Consider the following 21,829-nt stretch of genomic DNA (forward strand, 5'->3'; position numbering starts at 1 on the left):
CGCGATTCTGCTGTTCAGGCACTAAGGAGCAGCTTCTAGGCAGACCACAGCAGGGAGCTGAGAGGGAAGGGAAAAGAGGGGTGGCTCCAGGCGTCTGGTGCCCCCTCCTGCCCTCCAGGACCCTTCTCAGCTTAAAGTGTGGGTGCAGTCTCAGAGGGACGGACCCCCTCCCCCACTATACAAAGCTCCCGGCCTGGTCATCACCCCTGCTGCCTCATTCCCCGAGGCGCAGTGGGGAGTTCAGGAATGTCTGTGGCCTGGGCCCAGCAAAGTGCCCTGGAGCAGAAGGGCCTTGCAGGCATGGGGCGGGCTGAAAGAGGGAGCCCTCCTCACTGCCAGGAGGGGATAAGGGGGGCATTTTTGTCTTCTCCCAGTCTCCTGGGGGAGCCAGATGAGGTTCCTGTCTTCAGGTCTGCACTTCCTTATCTGTCTAATGTAGATAGAGCCCCTGCCTCCTGGGGCTCTTGGCAGGATCCAGTGAGATAATACAGACATCATTTTAGGTAATTCCTAGTGATATTCACTGGGTGGTGATGGCTTGATTGTTAAAGATATCACTAGGTGGGATGGGGCCAATGTCCCCAGCCTCCACTTAGCAGGCCGTCCCCAGCCTCTGTCTTCCAGCTCTGCCAAACTGCTTGGGCCTCCTCCAAACTGCTAGTTTGCCTGCAGCCTTTGTTAGCGCTGTTGCGCCTTCTTGGCCCTCTTTCTCCTTCTTTAACTCAACTCAGTGCTGAAAGGGCTTCCTTGAGCCCCACCCCCACCCTGTTTTAGGGGCCTCCGCTGAGTCCCTTCAGTCCCCAGTGGTTCCCCTTATCCAGTCCTCATCACACTGCCTGGCACCTGCTGCTGCTGTAGACCCTGAGCTCTCCAGAGCGCAGCCTCAGGCCTGGTCCAGAGGGGAGAATAGTGGGTATCTGTGGGAAGGCAGGAGGGACGAAATCGGCTCAGGGGCCTGCCCTGAAGCAACTCCCAGCCTTGGGGGTGGTCACTGCACACCCCCCTCGCAGGGTGAGCAGAGGAGGGGCTGGCCTGCTACGTAAGGCAGGGGTGCCTTTGCACTGTCTGTCCTTCAGGCTGTGCACGGTCCCCTCCAACCAGACCAAGGAGACAGACCCCTTCCTGGGAGGGGGGTGGAGGTAGTGGTGTGTCTGTAGAAATGGGGGGCAGTCTCTTGCCTCTGGACCTGTTTAGGGATGGACAGGAGCCAGGGTGATTAATTCAAGGACTCCCTGGGACTGGGCTGGTGGGCACTGGCTCAGGCAGGAACTCGAATTAGAACCCAAATTTGGGCGTGTGACTTTGGCTATGTCACCTTCCCTCTGTGTCTCAGTTCACGTGCTTTGGGGCTAATAATCCCACTTCAGGGCTTTGTGAGGGTTCAAGCAGAGTTAAATGTACAGGGCAGCAGGTACTCACTGCTTCTTGGTTGATAAAGTCATTCACTAATTCATCCAACAGTTTGAGCCCCAGTGGGTGCCGGTCACTAGGCTAAGCTCTGGGGGCACAAAGGAGGACGGAGGGGAAGGGCTGCTTCGGGTGGGGCCTTTTAGGCAATGGAAAGGTCCTTGGTCATTATCTAAGAGTAATGGGTAGCCACTGAAAGATTTTTAGATCAGGAGTGACAGTGATCAGATTTGGGCTTTAAAAAGATCAGCTATTATGAGAGGGTGGATTGGAGGGAATAATGCTTCTGGCATTCTCTCTCAGGAAAACCTAGGTGCTGGATGGGTACAGCAAACATCCTTTTAAATGCAATTCTGCACTCCCACAGAAGTAACAGAAATCCCCTCAGGCCAAGAATGAAGAGGGAAGTGAAATCCACTTGGTAAACTAGATGAGGCCAAAACAACCTTGCGGGTATTTACAAATTCCAGAAACCTAGAACCTTGGGTATACCAGGGGTGGGAAACAAGGTCTTAGACCTCTACTGTGTGAGGAGTTGAAACTTAACCTTCTCTCTCCCTCCCTCCTAAATCTGGGACCCTTAAAAGGCTATACCCTCAATGAATGGAAGGATTGGCCATAAGAAATATCTACTCACAAGCAGAGGGAGACACAAGGGAGGCTCCCTAGAAAATTATAAATGTTGGCCTGCCTTTGCACTACCTTTATTGCCCAGGAAATAGTAAACTAAAAATAGTAACTTAAAGTGGTCTCAGGGTGGTAGTGCTCCAGGGAACCTGGCCTAAGTAAATGAAAATCCTCTCTGGAGGAAGGTATTCTTATCCCAAGGTCCCTTTGGGATCATATATGAGCTCAAAGTCTAAAATTACAAAACACACAAGGAAAAAGGCCACTGTGAGCAATAGACCAAGAAACAAGTAGCAGAATTTGTTCCCTGAGAGTCTAAAATGCTGCAATTAAGGGATATAGATATAAATAATTGCATTTAAAATGTGTAAAGAAATCAAAGATGGACTTGAAACCATAAGCAAGGACCAAAATGCTGCTGAAAATGACCAAGCAGATCTGAAAAAGAACCAAATGGAATTTCTGGAAATGAAAAATATAATCACCAAAATTAAAAACTCAGTGGATGAGATAAGTAGCACTTCAGACCCACCCAGAGAGAGAATTAGTGAAATGAACGATAGATCTAAATAAATTACTCAGAATCTAGCAGGGAGAGACAACGAGAGGGCAAAGAAAGGAGTTAAGGGATATGGAATATAGAATAAAAAGACCTAACAGAGAGTAGATAGGGACAGGAGTGGAAGGACCCATCTTCTAATAGACCTGGGTAAAGATGATAGTGGCCTGGACTGGAGTGGGGCACTGGGCATAGAAGAGGGTGGATTAAGAGATGTTTAGGAGGTAGAATCCATCAGGCTTGGAGATGAAGGAGGCCAGGGAGAGGGATGTGTCAGGGATACATATCCGGGAAGTGGACTTGGCCCAATGGATAGGGCGTCCGTCTACCACATGGGAGGTCCACGGTTCAAACCCTGGGCCTCCTTGACCCATGTGGAGCTGGCCCATGTGCAGTGCTGATGTGCGCAAGGAGTGCCGTGCCACGCAGGGGTGTCCCCCACATAGGGGAGTTCCACGCGCATAAGGAGAGCCACCCAGCGTGAAAGAAAGTGCAACCTGCCCAAGAATGGTGCCGCACACAGGGAGAGCTGACATAGCAAGATGATGCAACAGAAAGAAACACAGATTCCCAGTGCCGCTGATAAGGATAGAAGCGGTCACAGAAGAACACACAGCAAATGGACACAGAGAACAGACAATGGGCGGGGGGATGGGGAGAGAAAGAAATAAAAAATAAATCTTAAAAAAAAAAAAAGGATATATATCAGGGAAGTGGACTTGGCCCAATGGATAGGGCGTCCGTCTACCACATGGGAGGTCCACACTTCAAACCCCGGGCCTCCTTGACCCGGGTGGAGCTGGCCCATGCACAGTGCTGATTCGCGCAAGGAGTGCCCTGCTGTGCAGGGGTGTCCCCCGCGTAGGGGAGCCCCATGCGCAAGGAGTGCGCCCCATAAGGAGAGCCGCCTAGCGCGAAAGAAAGTGTAGCCTGCCCAGGAGTGGCACTGCACACACGGAGAACTGACACAACAAGATGACGCAACAAAAAGAAACACAGATTCCTGGTCCCGCTGATAAGGATAGAAGTGGTCACAGAAGAACACACAGCAAATGGATACAGAGAGCAGACAACTGGGGGGGTGGGGATGGGGAGAGAGATAAATAAAAAATAAATCTTAAAAATAAAAATTTCTGGCTTGAGAAACTGGGTAGAGGGTGTGTCATTTACTAAGATGGCATAAATTGGGGAGGACAGATTTGGGAGGACAAACAAGTTCAGTTTTGAATGAGACATGTTTCAATTTGCTTGGAAAGTGCATCACAGAGGAAGAAACATTAGAGTTGGGCCTCAAGGTATGTGTAGGAGTTTACCGGGTGGAAGGGAATTTCTCTTATACCATTTGGGAAAAGAATCTTCTTTCAGTGAGGTTATCAAGGCCCTTTCTGGAACTATCTCAGTTAAAAGCAGTCCTTTGACATGTTATCAAGACCATAAGATGGGCAGGACTTTTGGGATCTCCTAGTTTCATTTTTCACTTTTTAGGTGGAGAAACTGAGGTTCAGAAAGGTCAGGGATTTGCCTCCTAGCCTTTGACTCTTTATTCATTCACCTAGAAGACATTTTATCAAAAACCTATTCAATACCAGATACAAACTACTAGAGACACAGCAGGGAAGAAAACAGATAAACACAAAAATAAGTAAATCATGTGAAGTGTCCATAGACTATAAGAGCCATGGAGAAGCATAATGATTGTAAGGGGGTTGGGTACATTGTACTGGAAGTGCCACTGGGAAGGTGACACTTGAGCCCAAAAGGCCTTGCCAGCTCCTACAGGTCCAACTGCCTTTTGCGGCCCATTGTGACAGTATCTCTGGGATTCTCTAGCACAGGCCTGGGGTGGGTGAGAGAAGGTCTGGAGAAGGAAGAGGAGCAGAGGGACTGAAGTGGGATTTAGTAGATGGGTTTTGCCCTGCAAGGGGGCAACACAGCCCGATGGGTCAAAAGGGCTACAAAGATTCCCTTTACCCTCGTGGGGGGTAAGATAAATTTATTCCTGAGGCCTCCTTGACTCCTGTCCTTAGTCTCTTCCCTTGTACCCCACTACCTCTCAGATGACACCTCCTTGGTCCTCCTCATACCCTTGGGAACTGTCAGAGGTGATTCAAATTGTCCCTGGGTCCAGGGTGGAGTGGCAGCGGGAGGAGCTCAGTTCCAGCCTCCCTACTGGCCTGGGAGGTTGACTGGGCCCAGTGGAGCGCAGATCTGGCTCGCGGGGAGGTGGGGCCCCAGGGTGAAGGCCTGTGTCTGTCCCCACAGGACTTCCGTGAGCAGCCTGCATGAGGCTCTGGACCAGTGCATGACCGCTTTGGACCTCTTCCTCACCAACCAGTTCTCAGAGGCACTCGGCTACCTCAAGCCCAGGTGAGCCTTACGGCCGCACCAGCGGTTGGGTGTGTGTGCACGTGCGTGCGTGTTGGATGGGTGTGGGGTTGGATCATGGAGAACGAAAAAGCCTGTGTAACTGAACTCCTTCAGCCTTCGGGTCACTGTGACCCTTGAGAGTCCATAAAAACGGCTCAGGCTCCCCATCCCACAGCCTGTGAGCAGCCCTCCCCAGGGTCATCGTGACTTCCCAGAGCTTAGGCTCTTGAGGTTTCTTTGTACTTTGATTTTTTGTTCACACTGAATCCACTTTGGTTTTCTTCCCATCAGCTCTAACACAGACTTTCTGTGTTTCCCCCCAAAGCACCAAAGACTTGAGTTGCCTACTTTACTGAGCATTTTAGGGTAATAAGGAAGGTTAGCTATTTCTTTTAGTGTTTACTGCCTTATTTCTAAATAACATGCTTATACTGATTTTGCCTCATCACTTTTTAAAGTCTTTTTTTTCTTTTGAGATAATTTTCATATCATAAAGTTCATTCTTGTTTACTTGTCACTTTTAAACCTCACCTATGGGTAGACCAGGATTTAGTTTTCTTATTCTTATCCCACTACCCTTCTTTCATCATCTTCTTTTCATTACAACACATTGATAACAATGTTTTTATCATTACATCAGTAATCAGTGTTTATATTGTTGTAACTATGTAATTAATGTTCATTGCAGAGATAAGTAGTATAGTAAGTTGTTTCCTTTCTGGAGTTAATGATTCTCTCTTTTTTTTTTTTTCTTCCATTTGCCTAGTTTACTGTACATTTATACTTAAATCTTCATAGCCACTCCTTGAGGCCTTCCTACCCAAGTTCTTTCCAAAATGCTTGAACATATCAAGTAAGCAAGCTCTCAGTCTCCCTTTTCCTTTCCCTGCAGGCGTCTGTCCTCTGCCAGATGGATTGATCTGCAGGCCTGCAGGCCACTTTCCAGCTGTCTCCTAGAACTCTCTCTGCTCTCACCTGTTTCCTTGATACTGCGTCTCTCTCCCTTTAATACTTCCTCATTTTTCTAGAGCTTGTCCTCTAGAAGCTTCCTAAGAAAGAGGTGCATAAATATATTTTTCCCCTCAGAATTTTGAAGACATTGACCCCTATTTTCTAGCATCTAATATAGCTGTGAAAACTCTACTAACTCTCCTTATTTGGGATCTTTTATTCCCTTCTCCAGACATGATTTTAGAATCTTCTCTTTTATCCCTGCAAATCAGAAATTTCACAGTGATGTGCCATGGTGTAGGTCTTTTTTTATTCAGTATTTTTTATTTGGATACTCACTTTCAATTCTAGGAAGTGCTCTTGTAGAATCCCTCTGTGCTTGTTCTGTTTCCTTTTCTTGAGCTTTTTTTTTTTTTTTCCCAGTTAGGCCAGTAAAAAGAATGTATTGGGAAATGGGGGAAAGAACAGAGCTTGCTGGGAAATAGGAGAGAAGGATGGAAAACATACTGAGATTTGGTGCAGGCTTCTCTAGGCAGAGAGAACCTGGGCTTTCTTTAAAAAGTCAGATATTGAATTTTTTGGGTTGATCCTCTTCTGAGTCTTTTTTTAAAAAATATTTTCCCCCCTTTCATTATCTTTTCTTTATTCTTCCAATTCCTGGGAGATTTCCTCAACTTTATAATTAAACTCCTCTATTGATTTTCCTTTCTTTCAATAATCCTATGATTAATTTCCTAGTGTTCTTTATTGTTCTCTGAATGTTCTTTTCCCTATATTTTAGTTTCCCAGGCTGTACAAAGCAAATACTGTGAAATGAATTGGGTTAAACAATGGGAATTTATTTGCTCATGGTTTTGAGGCCAGAAAAATGTCCAAATCAAGGCATCAAAAAGGCAATGCTTTCTTCCCAAAGTTTGGCTGCCAGTGATCCTTGGCTCCTCTGCCACATGGCAAATACATGGTGGCCTTCTCTTCTGGGTTTCATTGCTTTCAACTTCTTGCTTCAGTGGCTTTCTCCTTCTCCCTCAGTTTTAATTCCATTTATAGAGGACTCCAATAATAGGATAAGGGAAACGGACTTTGGCCCAGTGGTTAGGGCGTCCGTCTACCATATGGGAGGTCCGCGGTTCAAACCTCGGGCCTCCTTGACCCGTGTGGAGCTGGCCATGAGCAGCGCTGATGCGCGCAAGGAGTGCCGTGCCACGCAAGGGTGTCCCCCGCGTGGGGGAGCCCCACGCGCAAGGAGTGCGCCCGTGAGGAAAGCCGCCCAGCGCGAAAAGAAAGAGCAGCCTGCCCAGGAATGGCGCCGCCCACACTTCCCATGCCGCTGACGACAACAGAAGCGGACAAAGAAACAAGATTCAGCAAATAGACACCAAGAACAGACAACCAGGGGAGGGGGGGGAAATTAAATAAATAAATAAATCTTTTAAAAAAAAAATAATAGGATAAGACCCATTCTGACTGAAGTGGCCCACACCTTAGCTGAAGTACCCTCATTAAATGGTCCTACTTATATTGGGTTCACACCCACAGGGATGGGTTAAATTTAAGAACATGTTTTTCTGGGGTTGATACAGCTTTAAACCATCATACTCCATAACATCTTTTTTTTTTTTTTAAGATTTATTTATTTATTTCTCTCCCTTGGCCCCCACCCCCCCAGTTGTCTGTTCTCTGTGTCTGTTTGTTGTGTCTTCTTTGAACGTTTCTGTTGTCAGCAGCATGGGAATCTGTTTCCTTTTGTTGCGTCATCTTGTTGTGTCAGCTCTCCTTGTGTGCGGAGCCATTCCTGGGCAGGCTGCACTTTCTTTCCCACTGGGCTGCTCTCCTTATGGGGCACACTCCTTCCCTGTGGGGCTCCCCTACGCGGGAGACGCCCCTGCGTGGCAGAGCACTCCTTGCGCGCATCAGTACTGCTCATGGGCCAGCTCCACACGGGTCAAGGAGGCCTGGGGTTTGAACCGCGGACCTCCCATGTGGTAGACAGACGCCCTAACCACTGGGCCAAGTCCGCCACCACCCCATAACATCTTATTTTTGGTTTCTGGGTGCACCATCTTTGTATCTTCATTTGGAACATCGAGAGTTATTGCATAGTTATTGCATCGCTGTGTGAGTTGTGGGATTGGGTGGGGGTGAGGGCAGGGGTCTAATCATGTCTACTGTGTACTTTCTCTTCATTCCCTTCTTTTCAGCTCTGGGTATCGAGGTTATCCTCTGCCAAACCTGCTTTCCCCAAGCCCCAAGGAAAAGCAAATGCTGAGGTAGGGGGACTGGTTTCCGTATGTCCCCAAGCCTGCCTTGTTCATCTTCCCTAGACTCGACTGAGCCGTCGTCCTCCTGCCTGGGGGACAGTGGTCCACTTCCAGCAGGAGGGATGTGGTTCCTTCCAGGCTGTGATGATCGTAGTGAGTCTTTCAGCAGACCCTCTGGTAGCAGCCCCCACGCCCATCCCCACCCTCTGAGGGGCTTGGAGGGGCAGGGCAGGGAGAGTAGGTCTGCAGCAAGATTGTGGCCATGCTTGAGGCAGGCCAAGCCCCAAACTGCTGTTTCACTTCACATCTAAGGCCCCTTTCCAGGGTTTTTGGAAGGCTCCCCGTCTCCCACTACCCCCTACCCTCGTCAATTCCTGTCTCTCACTCAGCCCCAGACTCCAGACCATGGCTAGCCTCCTGCCACTGGAAACCGGCTGTCCCCCAGGCCACCCCAGCTGGCTTGCCCTGTCCTGCCCCATCCCAAGCATAGACACTGGCCTCTCCCCTAATGCCCTGAACTGTTCCTCACACTTGGGTCCAAGAGAAGGGAGTCAGAGCACAGAAAATATTAAACCCGGGTTCCGAGAGGGCTTTTCTCTCCTTATTCCCTCTGCGTTGAAGGGCTGCATCACCTTCCCATGCTTCAGGAGGGCGCTCTGGCAGGAGTCTTGACTCTGCTCCATTCTAGAAAAAGACCTGTTCTTTTGTATTTTAGAACTTTCCCCAAAACACTAGTCACTAATAGGATACTCCATCCCCCTGTTGTGACAACAAATGTTATCTTCAGAAATTGGCAGGGGGTATTAGATTTGCAAAATTTAGCTTCCCACCCCAGTAGAGAGGGAACCCTTGGTCTAGAGAAACAAAATGTAAAAAACAGCCTTCCCTTCTCATGTGTAGTCATGGAAGCTTCAAAGACAGTTGGGGTCCATTTTCCTTTGCTGTTCCTCATTGCACATGTACCGTCTCCTTTATTTGTCCTGATTTTATGCAGTGGGGGATGTTAGCCTATCCAGCACCCCAGGTTGGTAGCCTGACCAAGCTTCCCTCCGCCTGCCTCCGCACTGCTTTCCATATGTCACTTCTGTAATTAGTGTTGTCTCAGCTTCTAGTTTGTTTTTGTAGCAGTGTGTCTATCCCTAAGCACTGTCTCTGGCATATCGTGTCTACTCAGTTAGTTTTCTTGATGAATAAGTGTTCACAGTTAATGAGAGTGGGAACCAGGATTCAAGTCCAGGACCCAGCCTCTGGCTGCTGTGCTGTCCTGGATCCCAAGCAGGGTGGAGCTTACCCAGGACGGGAGGCCTAGTGCCTGCTTCCTTCAGCTGCAGGGAGTGAAGGAGGTAAAAATGGGTGTGGGCAGAGATAAGTTGAGTGTGTTTGTGTCTGAGTGTGTGCGGGAAGTTCAGGGTGTGTCTGGGTACGGGCGGGGAATTTCTCCTAGGGAAGTGGCCAGGGCCCTGCCGAGAGCAAGGGGTCATCCTCGGGGGATGGTGGGGACTGGGGAGAGGACGATTCTGAGCAACGTGTGGGGCCTGGCTGAGGCTGGGGGCTGCCTGCTGTGTGCTGGGTGGTTTTCTCCAGCGTTGCTCAGTGGCACAGTGGGGCGAGTGGGCAGTTGTGTGGATCTGGGGCTGGGTTCCTAACTGGGTGCCGCAGAAGGTTAGAAGGTTTAGCTTGAAGTATTTTGACAAGAGAGTGGGGTGGTGTGAGGGAGCTAAATTGGGGGTCAGGAACAGAGAGGACAGACTGGAGGAGGGGGGTGGGGCAGCGGGAGTGATGAAGGAGCGAAGGTTGGGAAGTTATGGGGGGGCATCATTGAAGACTCCAGAAGCAGGGCCGTTCTGGGTGATGATGATGAGGCTCGAGGTGTGGTCCACGGGAGGTGGGTGGCTGGGCAGCCGTCACTGGTCCATTCAGCAACATCTCTTGAGCGCCCTCACGTGCCCTGCAGCTGAGTGCTGGGGCCACAGCACTGAACGTGATGTGGGCTGTTTTCAGAGCCCACCAGGAAAGCAGTGAAATAAGCAATCAGGTGGCATGACGCTTATGCTGGAGGAAGTACGGAGACCCCAACTCGTATGGGGAAGGGGCTGGTCAGGGAAGGCTTTAGGACCAGCTATATGATGTGCAGGGCCCACTGCAAAATGAAAATGCAGGTCCCTTGTTTGAAAACTATCACGAATTTCAGTTAGTGACAGCAGCCGAGCATTAAGCAGAGGATGGGGCCAGGTGCAACTACATAGACCACATCCCCATAGAGCTGGCCCTGGACGGCTTCCTGGAAGAAATGACATTCAAGCTGAGTCGGCTGGATGAGAAGGAGCCAGGCTTCTCAGGTGTTTGGGAGTGTTCCAGGCAGAAGGAGCAGCCTGTGCAAAGGCCTGGCTGTGAATGAGGAACGGAGGTGCTCGGCCTGCTGGAGAGGGGAGAGCTGGGGCAGGTCCCTGGGGCAGAAGGACAGGGCGATGGGAGGGGGGACTGGGAATGTGGGACCCCAGGGAGCTGCTTGGGCTGGAGAGGAGACCAGTGAGGGGGGCCCGTGACCAGGGAACAGGGTCCAAGACACCAGGAGGCAGGATGAGGGAGGCTTAGTGAGGGTGAAGGAGCGGAGAGGCGGGGAGAGGCAGAGGGGCTGCCTGCCTTCTGGACCAGAAGGGCTTCATCCAGGAGGTCCCGGGGAATGAGGGCCTGGGGCAGGGAGAGCCACAGCTGGGACTGGAGGGAGAAGAGGGGAGGGGCAGGAGGGGGGACCCCAGGGAGGAGGGCTGGGGGTTGGGACGGGGTAAGAGGCCCACATGGTGGGGTCAAGGGTGGGAGCAGAATGACTGACAAGTTGCTGTTGGGCCCTTGGCTCGGCTGCTGGCCGAGGAGGGGTGGGCTAGACGCTGCTGGGCTCAGCCGACCCCCCAGTGGCCAAGGAATCCCGGGTCCCACACCCTGTCTTCTAATGGCTCTTCCAGTACCCTCCCCATCCTGAGAGCTGGGCTGGGCCCCAGAAGGTGGGACCCCAGTGGGGCATCAGAACTGGGTCCAGCTCAGGGCAAGGGGACTGTATGTGCAAACAAGAACTTGTTGAGTTGGAACCCGAACTTGGGGTGTCTGAGATCTGGGGGGTTGTTAAACCTCTGAACCCCGCTTCCCAGCCCAGACGAGTTGGGGGGCTTCCAGGTGGTAGGCTGGGGAGGGTTCAGGATTCCCAGCTGCAGGTGCTTGTTGGGGCCTTGGGCCTCAGACGAGAAATTCCGCTTTGCCTGCCAGCTGCCTGGGCGGGGCCGTCCCTCTTGCTGGGCATAGGAAGAGGAAGGCAGGGCCTGGACCGAAGGAGAGGCCCAGGGTTGGGGGGTGGTTGTCTGTGTGCTCCCAGGGAAGCCCCTCCTCAAGGAGAAGCATTTTACCCTGTTACCCTTGCCCCTGGCACATTTATTGAGCATCAGCTGAATGTCCTGTTGAAGTCTCCCTAGCCCTCTGAGAAAAGGGTTAGTGTATCCATTTCACAGAGGGGAAAATTGAGACTCAGAGAAGCTATTAGATGCACAGGGTCACAAGGCTGACACAGCAAAGCCCAGATTCTAGCCTGTGGGGGACTTTGAAGCCCAAGTCCTTCTCCTACACAGCAGGCCCCCCTCCTTTCCACAGGCCACTGCCCTCAGACCAAGCAGGCCCAGAAAGACGCAGGGGGTGACTTGACAGCAGGCAGGACTGGGAAAGGGGGGCACCAGCCTTTTGTTTCCTTCACAAAGGACTCTCCCCAGCGTAATAACACTTGAGGGTCACCCAGAAGTTTAAAAAAGCAACTCAATTTACAGAGGTGTTTTATGAGCGAGAAAAGGAGGGAATTGGTAAAGTCATGTGAGTTTTGCAATGGAAGAGTCCATAAACCTGAATCATCTCTCCTTCTTCCAAAGTTCCCAGCATAAGCCTGGCACAGAGGAATTTTGTAAATAATTAATGAGGTGACATGGGGAAGGGAGTGAAAACTGCTGCAGCACCTGCTATATGCCAGGCCCAGCTAATCCCTGCACAGTCCCACAGGGACATGGCACGCAGCTGTTATGTCCCCACTTTGTGGACACGGGAATCAAGGCCCAGGCCTGGTAACCGACTCCCCAAGCACAGGGAGGGCCTGCAGTGCTGTTCTCTCCACGTCTTAGCCGAGACCCCCCCACCCCACACGCAGGCTGCCCTTCAACTGAGAAGCGGGGGGCTGTGGGGAGCTGGGGCGGCTTGGCAGGCAGACGCTTCCTGAGGATGGCTGGGCCTGGCCTGTCCTGGGGGTGCTGAGGCTGAGAGGAGGTCTGCCCTCGAGGTGCCCACGTCTGGGAGGGAGCTGCGGCCTCTGCTGAGAGTGCGATCTGCTCTTCAGTGTGATCTGTGCCTGATTCCCGGTGGCCTTTGAGGCCTGTGGTCGATACAGGTATTAACTGTCCTATCTTTCACCCATGAGGAAACTGAGGCTCAGAGAGGCCTTGATGGGTGAGTTGGCTTGTAAGGAGATGAGTTGACTTGTAAGGGAAAGGCATTTCCGTCAGAGGAACAGCATGGGCAAAGCCTTGGAGGAGGGAAGGTGTGGGGTTTTCTGGGGGAAGATATGTGTGGTCGATGTGGCCAGGGCTATACTCTCCAGTGTGACCAGATCACGGGTGCAGGAGCAGAAGGGGCAGAGGGCAGGAGGGGTGGGCGGGACCTGCTTTGTGCAGAGAACACACTTAACCAGAGTGCCAGATGAGATGATGGACTGTGGGTGGGGGAACCAGGCAGCAGGGATGGGGAGGCCTGGGGGGGCTTGGGGATGGAGAGGAGGCCAGGACCTCAGGGCTCAGCGCTGGAGGTGGGCGCACGAGGCAACAGGCAGGGCCTGGGCACCTAGCAGAGCTAAGCCCATCTCTAGTCCCCTCAGCAGCCTCGGCCTTGCCTTCCCCACTGAACAGACGAGACGCTGTCAGGCCAAGTCGGGTTCCGCAGGCAGAGGAGGCGCTGGGAATGGGCGCTGAGGTCTTGAGTGGCAGTGAATGGGCGTGACCTTGGAAAGTGCCTTCCCCTCCCTGGACCTGTGTCCCACATGAGGAATGGGGGGGGGTGAGGTGGAGGACCTCACGGAGCCTGCTGCCTCTGGAGTAGGAGGAGCTGGTGCCCAGGGCCCCTTCCCTCTGGCAGGACCAAGGAGAGCATGTACCACTCGCTGACATACGCCACCATCCTGGGGATGCAGGCCATGATGACGTTCGACCCCCAGGACATCCTGCTGGCTGGCAACATGATGAAGGAAGCGCAGTCGCTGTGTCAGAGGTCAGGGGTGTGGGTGGGAAGGGGGGAGAGAGGGCTTAGGGGGGTGAGGCCACCCCTTCCGTCACCCTGGCTCACCCCAGTGCCAAGAATGCCACTATTAGCGCTGCGCCTTTGGCAAAGAGGGCGTGTCCCCAAGTGCTGAGGCGTCCCTTCAGCACCCCCCCAGCAGCTGTGCTGTCTGAGCCGGTCACTGGGTGGCTTCCAGGACCAGGTCTGATCAGGAGCAAGCAGAGTCGGGCTCTGTCACTTACTAGCTCTCTGACCTTGGGCAAGTCCCTTTCTGAATTGGACTTTCCTCATCTGTGAAGCGGGTGTGGTGCTCGTAGAGTCCTTGTGGGACCGAAGAAGACACCCGTAGAGGACCTGGCCATAGCTGGTGCTCGGCACATTAGCTGCTTGAACAGTGAGCCTTCAGCCCTGAGCGTCCGTGCACAGCAGGGTCCTCATCATCTCGCACGCCCTTGGCCTGCTCTGAGCCAGGCCCAGAGCTGGGCACTGGCGCCCAGGGAGCCGTCAGGGCTGGGCCACTCTCATGCCTGCAGTGCCTGGTTGGGGAGACAGGCACCGACAGTGACATCCCAGCACGGGGCAGAGATGCTCAAAGGGTTGTGGGCGTGCAGCTGGAAGGGTGGCAAAGGCTTCCTGGAGGAGGTGATGCCTGGGTGGGGCTCTCAGGGTGCCTAGGAGTTGGCCAAGGAGGAAGGAGGGACTCCAAGCAGAGGCAATAGAGGGACATGGGGTGAGAAAACCATGGATTTGGGGAAGGCACCAGGGGTTCACTGTGGCCAGCGAGCCCTGTGGGAGGGCAGAAGAGGCTGACGGAGCTTGTGGGTCTGGGAAGCTGCTGTGAGGGCCCAGGCTCCATCCTGAGAGCAGTACCGAATTGTGAGGGCTCTGAGCAGGGGAGAGCAGTGTAGCCATGTCTGTCCCTCTGCAGACAAGGGGACGGTAACGGGCCCCAGGATTGAGGCAGGGATGGAAGCCGGAGGGGTGAGGGGGCACGAGGATACCTGAGCTGAGAGGAATCTAAAGGCAGGGGCAGGCTGGGAGCTGCCAGGAAGAGCGTCAGCCAGACGGGGCCAGCTCTGTGACTGATACAGGTATTAATTGTCCCTGTTTACCTGTGAGGAAACTGAGGCTCAGAGGGGTAAAGTGACTTTTTTGCCAGAATCCCAAATGTTCTGATTCTGACCCTAAAGCTTGGTTGGGTTTTTTCTGCTGGCACTGCCTCCCCAAGAATTCTGAGACAGGAAAACTCTCTGAGAAGGCTCAGGCTCACTGAGTGACCGGAGGCCCTTTCCCTCCCAGGCACCGGAAGAAGTCCTCGGTGTCGGATTCCTTCAGCAGCCTGGTGCACCGCACCACCGTGGACCAGTTCACGGAAGGTGCAGCAGCCGGATGCCATCCCAGCCTGTGGCCCCAGGCCCAGGGGCATAGGCCGGGGGCCTCTCCAGTCGTCGTGGGGGTGGGCATTGGCCCCGGCGCTGGGGCACAGGCGCGTCAGGCCTGGGACCTTCTGAGGAGCGATGCATCTGACGGTGCCTCTCCCCCACTTCAAGCCTTCCACGCTCCCTGCTGCCACAAGACCAAATCCAGACGCTTCCACAGTGTTCAAGACCCCTGCCTCGTCCCCCTCCGCCCCACCAGATCTCACCCCCATTTCAGCCACCCCCCGTGACTCACCTGTCCCCAAACATCTGTGTTCTTTGGCTTCCTTGGGCCTCTGCCTAGAAGGCCCTTCCTGCCTCATTCCTTTTTCAGCTCAAATGGCCCAAGTCAAATGTCCTTCCTTCTGGGAAGTCTTGCCTGATTCCCTGAGCTAGCTTGGGCCCCCTCCTCCCACTCCCACAGCCCCGGGGCTCCCTGGACAGGTCTTCCTCACGCCCCCATTCCTGGCCTGGCACTGTGTGGCGGTGCCCAGCGCCTCCCAGTGATGCTCCGCGGACAAGAGGGCAGAGCTGAGGGCCCTGTGCTCACGTTTCGGGAGCCGGGCAGCAGGCAAGGGGAGAGCGAGACAGTGATGGGTGCTGTGAAGGAACAGGCCTGGGTGGTGGGATAGAGGCGGGGAGAGGTGCCGACTTAGACTCCCTTTGCCCTTTGGGAAGTAGGGGTGGGGAGGCCACAGGGATTTGGTTTTCTCCCCGCAGAGGAAATCCACGCTGAGGTCTGCTACGCTGAGTGCCTTCTGCAGAGAGCAGCCTTGACCTTCCTGCAGGTAGGGACCTGCGTCTTGTGCACGGAGGCCTGGATGTCAGAAGGACATGTCACCACTTCTAAGCCAGAAGGCCTTTAGCAGCCATCATCCAGCCCCCTCGTCGTCCAGGCGGGGGCTGAGGTGCAGCTGCCCCAACGCTCCGGGGCCTGGCCAGGCTTCCTGTGGAGAGGCTGGGCCTTGCCGCCGCACACACAACGCACACATGTTCCCACCTGTTGCCAGGACGCTGCTTCCACCTGTGACTGCTGTTTTCTCTGTTAAGGGACCCAAGGGAGTAACAGGCATTGTCACTAAGTCTGCTTTACGCTTGGTTTATTCAACTAACACTTGCAGCAAAGCTTCAGCATACCAGGCTTTCTGCTTACGTTATCAGTATGTCATGTCTACATACTTTACACACATTACACATTTGTTTTTTCAAACACTTACGTATGTTATTTAATCTTCACATCACTGGCCTGTGAGGGGGAGACTTATGGGGAGAAGTTGCTCCCAAGTCCCGTGTGTAGCAAGTGGCAGAGCTGGGATTTGAACACAGGTCTGGGTGGCTCAGGGCCCAGGTCTTCTCCCCACTCAGCAGGTTTGGTGAATTATGAGAACCGTCACGTCATGATTTTACCAAAAAGTCAGACCTTCAATTATAACTTAGGGTCACCACATACACATGTATATTTGGGAGAAGTACATAACCTTTTTAGTGTTGGGCAACTGTTTATCTTTCTTAACTCTTCTTTCTGTCTTTTTGGATCTTAGGTGATTAGAAATAGATTAATCCTAATCCTTGGTTAGGAGTCACAGTAATAATTGTACCATGAATGGCCTTTTATTTTGTTTGTACACTATATCATTAAAAATAGTAAATAAAACCCCACAAACCTGCCCCCCTATCCGGGGCAGTAGCTTCCTCGCCTTCTGGCCGCCTCCTCTCTGCGCCCTGCCTCCCTGCCCCTGAGGAAGCCACCACCTGCACTTTGCGTTTATTACCCCTCATCCTTTTTTTTTTTTTTTTTTTAGTAGTTTTTATCAGATTCCTATTCGTGCCTGAGCAGCATGTTGTTAAGTTTTCGCGGGTTTTGAGCTTGAAAAGGCCTCAGACTGTATGGGACTTGTTTTCCTCACCTTGCCTTATGTGCGGATTAATAGTCCCTGATAAGAATATGCCACAGCTTGTTTGTTTCCTCTGTTGATGGGCATTTGGGCTGTTCTGGTTCTTGGCTGTGGTAAGCAGGGTGCTATGAACGTTCCTGACAGACTCAGGCAACTTATGTCCCTCCCTTTCCCATACCCAAGGGAGTGGAACTGCTGGGCTGTAGGTGTTGGTACTTTACATCGCAAACGTGATAAATATCGGCTTGTTGTAAAAAACACAAACTCCCTTCCCGCAGTCCTGCCTAGCAGGTGTGCTCGTCTCCTCCAGCTCTTTCTCCGAGCACACAGCAACGTGTCACCCGCACAGTGCTGGTAACGGGGGTTGGGCTCAAGCCGTGGGCATCGTGGAGGTTTTGTTTGGCAACCAAGGCCCTCGTGTCACGCCCCAAGGAGTCCTGGTTTGCCCCCTGACCCCTCCCCCAGGGCACCGCGGAGCCAGGCACGGGAAGGGGCCCACAGGGTCTGGAGCCTTCCTGGTCTGTCTCAACCCCGTGGCTGCCCTCCGGGCCTGGCTGCCAGCACCTCTCCCTCCTGCAGGATGAGACCATGGTGAGCTTCATCAAGGGCGGCATCAAGGTTCGAAACAGCTACCGGACCTACAAGTGAGCGGGCCGGCCGACCGGCAGGGCGAGGGGAGGGACGGGCCATACCGTTTACCACCTTGCCTCCCTTAGGCTGGTTCTGTTGGGGGTACAGGCACTGGCTGAAGCCTGGAAAGATGGGTGACTTCAGTTAGCTTTCTATACCCTCAGGACCTCAGTTTTCTGGAATTTCCTTTTCCCTGGATTTCTAGCTGGATCTTGGTCCCCTGAGTGCTAACTCTGTGCCTCATCCTTTGCTAGGGGGCATAAGATGCAGATTCTACACAAACCGCTTAGTCTGGTTGGGGGTGGTGGGGTGGTGGTGGTGGTAGATGGACACAGAAAGACAGTCTTGAGAAGGCAGCAGAACTCGTACATGTCCGCTAAGGCCCAGCCCGAATGTCACTTTCCCCGTGAAGGCTCCCCTGACCCCTCCAGCACACGGGGATGTGCCCAGCCTGCCTCCCAAGCTGGCCGTTGCCCGAGGGCTGACATGATTTCTGTGGTATCTCTGAGTCCCTGGCATTCACGTCTGGACCAGGCACAGGCCCTGATTATGGATGAAAGAATGAAGACATTTGTACCCAATATGGTTCAACAACTCTTATTCACAATTCCAAAATGAAAAAAGCTCTGATGACCCAGTTTCCCACCCATGTTTGGCATCAAAATTTATTTTGCATTAAAAGTGGAAGTTAATTGATATGAGACTATTTTCTTTTTTCTTCCCATTTAAAGTGATTATTTTTTTTAAAAAGTGATTATTTCCCTGCAGAGATGGTGCCTGGTCTGACTGCTGGGTGTGTAATCTACTGTATGGTATATGGACACTGTACTGTCTCACGGGCCTGTACTGGTATTGTCTGAGGGAAGCCAGACAAATGTCCTGGCCCCTCAAATTTCCCCACCAGTTGCCAGAGTGATGTTTCCAAGGCTCCGACTTGGTCAGGTCCCGGCCACTGCCTACTCCCGAGGCTTGTCCTGCTCTAGAATCAAGTCCCGAGTCCTTGCTGAGTCACTCCTGTGATTTCTCCCTGCCCTTCTGGCCCATCTCCCACCTCAGCCTGCCTCCCATGCTTGCGCCTTCTTCCCTTAGTTCTACAGGCTTGCCAAGCACATTCCTACCTCAGGGCCTTTGGACCCTGCTGTTCTCTGCCAGGAACAGCCTTTCTATCCAGGCTGATTCTTTACCCTCGGGCTTCAGCTCAGATGTTGCCTCCTCAGGGAAGCCTTCCCTGATCCCCAGGCTAGGTCAGGCCCCAGGTTCTTCTCCTTGGAGACCCTCATCACCCTCACAGTGACTTGATGGGCGGGCACTGTGATGTGGCAGCCCTGCTCCCTCTGGTCCTCCAGCGCCTGCCTCCGTCAGTGTTTGCGGATTGAAAGTCCTCGAGGAGCTCGTGGCCTGGGAAGGAGACATCTTTAAAGCTTCTGTCTTGCCCCCGGTGGGCCGGGGCTGGGACTTGGGCTCTCTGCAGTTGGTGACCAGAAGAAAGGGGTGCATTCCAGCCAGGAAACTCCAAGATTTCCTCAAGGAGAGGGTGTTTGAGTTGGCAGTTTTGCCCCCCATGGGATATTTGGCAATGTCTGGAGACGTTCTTGGTAGTCACAACTCAGGGGAAGGGGTGTCTAATGGATACAGTGGATAGAGGCGAGGGATGCTGCTAAATTTCCTACTATGCACAGCACACAGTACACAGCAAAGAATTATCCAGCCTAAAATGTCAATAGTGTCGAGGTTGGGAAACCCTGTTCTAGACAGAAGGCACAGCATGAGCAATGCTGGCAAGTCGGACAATGCAGGGTGCACTGGGGTCAATGGGGCTGAAATTCAGTGCCAAGGAGTGTATCCTCTCGGTAGGAGATGCTATAGCCCACCACTGGCGAGTTCTGAGACCAGCTTAGAGCGAGGCTCAGGTCCAGCGGGGAGCCAGCCCCCAGCTTGCGGCTGGAACAGGACGTTGCCTCTCTCCACAGGGAGCTGGACAGCCTCGTCCAGTCCTCTCAGTACTCCAAGGGCGAGAACCACAGGCACTTTGAAGGAGGGGTGAAGCTCGGTGTGGGAGCCTTCAATCTGGTGAGTGGAGAGCGCCGCCTGCCCCCGTTTCCACAGTTTCTGGGCTCAAGATAAATCTACATGTCCCTGACCCGCCCCCCTCATCTCGGCTGAGTGTCCCCTGTGCCTGGCCCTGTCCTGGGTCCCAGGGCCCAGGGATGAAGCAGGCATTTGCCAGTTTTGAAAGGGCTGTCAGCTGGAGGTAGGGTGTGGTAGCAGTGGTGTGCTGGGGCCACTTCTTAAGAGTCGATTCTGCTCATTTCCTCCCAAGTCAGAGTAATGAATCAGCCAGAGTGACCAAAAAGTGACAAACCCAGTAAATCAGGGCCTTTTTCCACCCTGAGGAGTTGGTGATTAAACCCTTACCAGTGGCAGGGAAGAAGACAGGCCTGGAAAAGCTGATTGCCCACAGGGAAGAGAGAGCCAAGTCCTTTACCCGGAGAGGCAGGAAGGTTTCCACGGCCGGGGTGGGGCATTTAAGTTGGCTCTTGCAGGATGCATAGGAGTTTACAAGGGGGAGAGGGGCATTCCAGGCAGAGGGAACAGTGTGAGCTGAGATAGGGAGGCTTGAAAGAACAGCCTGCTCATGGGACCATGAGCTGTCTTAGGTGGCCAGGGACCTTTCCAAAAGCGTGCGGTGGCAGGTGGCTCTCCCACCCCCTCCAGGTAAAGCCTGTGCAAGAGCAGGCGTTGGGGGTCCAGGGCTGCTCTGGGCTCTAGTTTCCTCAAATGTAAAATGGGAGCAGTGATCCTGACCCACGTGCTGAGAAATAGAAGCTGCCAGAGTAGGCTGGCTGCTTTAACAGGTTCTAGCAGTCCATCCTGGGTTCAAGAACTAGCTCCACCTCAGGAGCAGTGGGCCTTGGACAAGCCCTGTCACTTATCCATGCCTGTTTCCCCATCTGTTAGAAGGGGCAGTCCTTTCTTTCAAGGGCTGTTCTGAGGATCAAATGGAATGCAAAGGAGGGATTCATTATAAGAGCAACAACAGCAGCCGGCACTACGTGTGGGCCCTGTTCTCTGTGCTTTATGCATGTTAATTCACTCCCTCCACAGAGATGTGTGGCTTGCCCAAAGCTGGGAATGGTGAGGTTGGGATTTGGACGCAGTCTGCTCCTGCCTGGTATGCTGTAGTGCCGCTCTACCTGGGGAGGTTCACTGTCCAGGAAACCCTGGTCATCCTTAGGGGCCTTCTAGAAACAAGACCTGCAACCCTGGGGCTACCCCAGGACCCTGGGGGGTTTGGGGTATAGGAGGGGCAGCCCCAGCCCCTCACGTGCCCGCTTGCCTCTGTCCCTGCAGACACTGTCGATGCTTCCTACTAGGATCCTGAGGCTGCTGGAGTTTGTGGGTTTTTCAGGAAATAAGGTAAGCACCTGCCTCCTGGGCCCCCGACCTGCTCAGCCCCAAGACTGGAACTGGGCTGGAAGGGGTGGGGCTGAAGGGCTACCAGGCCAGGATGTCAGTCCTGGCTCAGCTCCCCTGGGCGTGTGGCCCTGGAGAAGGCCTGAACCTCTCTGGGCCTCAGTTTCCTCTCTAGTGAAATGGGGCCAGAGATCCTTGCCCAGCCCCTCACGCAGAGGCTCTGGGGTAAGGGTGTGTGAGGGGCAGCCCCACGCAGTGCTCAGGGGCCATGTTCTCTAAATTTGATGGCTGTTCAGAGTCAGGCTCTTCTCCCCCTCAGACGCCACTTGCTTCAAGACCTTGCACAAGTCCCTTTCCCCTAGACTGTTTTCTGGTGCTACCTGCTTGTCTGAGACATGGGTGGGGGGAGCCCTCCTGTGTGTCAGGCCTTGTGTGGGGGGAAACCAGAAAACTCAAGCAACCAGAGCCTTTACTGGGGGCAAGCACCCAAGCTCAGCCCCAGGTCTGAGGTAGTAGATCAGGGAGGGCTCCACGGTGGAGGAGGCCTTGTGTGGTGGAAGAAGCGTGGGCCTGGGAGGTAGGAGACCTGTGTGTGTTCCTCCCTGCAACCCTGAGCCAGCCCCTCCCTCCTCTGGGCCTCTTTTTGGTTAAAAAAAGAGGAGCTTAGACCAAGATATTTGTTTCCCAAACTTGTACTTTCTCAGGCCCTTCCTGATTTTTGCCATATCCACAGACCTATTATCATTTATATACTATTTTTTTCTAAAAAGCGACTTTTACTTTTCACTTGAATTCGTTTAAAGGAAACATTACTGTGCATAATAAGCCCGTCCTATTTGGTGTAATAAAGAAATCATAAAAATAAATACTAAAGACCAAACAATCTGAGGAGAGCCCAGCCAGCTTGTGTGGTTGTGCCGAGGCGCTGAGCCCAAGGCTGTGAGAAAGGGGGCTTGGAGGGAGAGAGATGGGAGAGACCCGCGTGCAGGACCGAGGCCTTCCCTG

The 21,829-nt window shown here is 53.0% G+C and overlaps 1 protein-coding gene across 7 annotated transcripts in view; it reads left to right on the plus strand.

The window, feature by feature from the left end:
- The window catches only part of TTC39A (tetratricopeptide repeat domain 39A), a 60,279-nt gene that overhangs the window by 23,206 nt on the left and 15,244 nt on the right, over positions 1 to 21,829 (plus strand). For 5 of the 7 annotated variants that reach the window (XM_058303608.2, XM_058303607.2, XM_058303606.2 and 2 more), the window contains exons 2-8: positions 4,856 to 4,960; positions 13,327 to 13,458; positions 14,767 to 14,843; positions 15,606 to 15,673; positions 17,360 to 17,424; positions 19,381 to 19,480; positions 20,762 to 20,827. In XM_058303608.2, the coding sequence (XP_058159591.1) occupies positions 4,896 to 4,960; positions 13,327 to 13,458; positions 14,767 to 14,843; positions 15,606 to 15,673; positions 17,360 to 17,424; positions 19,381 to 19,480; positions 20,762 to 20,827 (573 nt within the window). In that variant the 5' untranslated portion in view covers positions 4,856 to 4,895. Of the gene's footprint in view, positions 1 to 4,855; positions 4,961 to 9,427; positions 9,513 to 12,202; positions 12,587 to 13,326; positions 13,459 to 14,766; positions 14,844 to 15,605; positions 15,674 to 17,359; positions 17,425 to 19,380; positions 19,481 to 20,761; positions 20,828 to 21,829 lie in introns of those variants that run through there. The other 2 variants (XM_058303609.2, XM_058303610.2) reach the window with 2 other exon arrangements.

This window comes from Dasypus novemcinctus, chromosome 9, assembly GCF_030445035.2.
Source record: "Dasypus novemcinctus isolate mDasNov1 chromosome 9, mDasNov1.1.hap2, whole genome shotgun sequence".
Taxonomy (NCBI): Eukaryota; Metazoa; Chordata; class Mammalia; order Cingulata; family Dasypodidae; genus Dasypus; species Dasypus novemcinctus.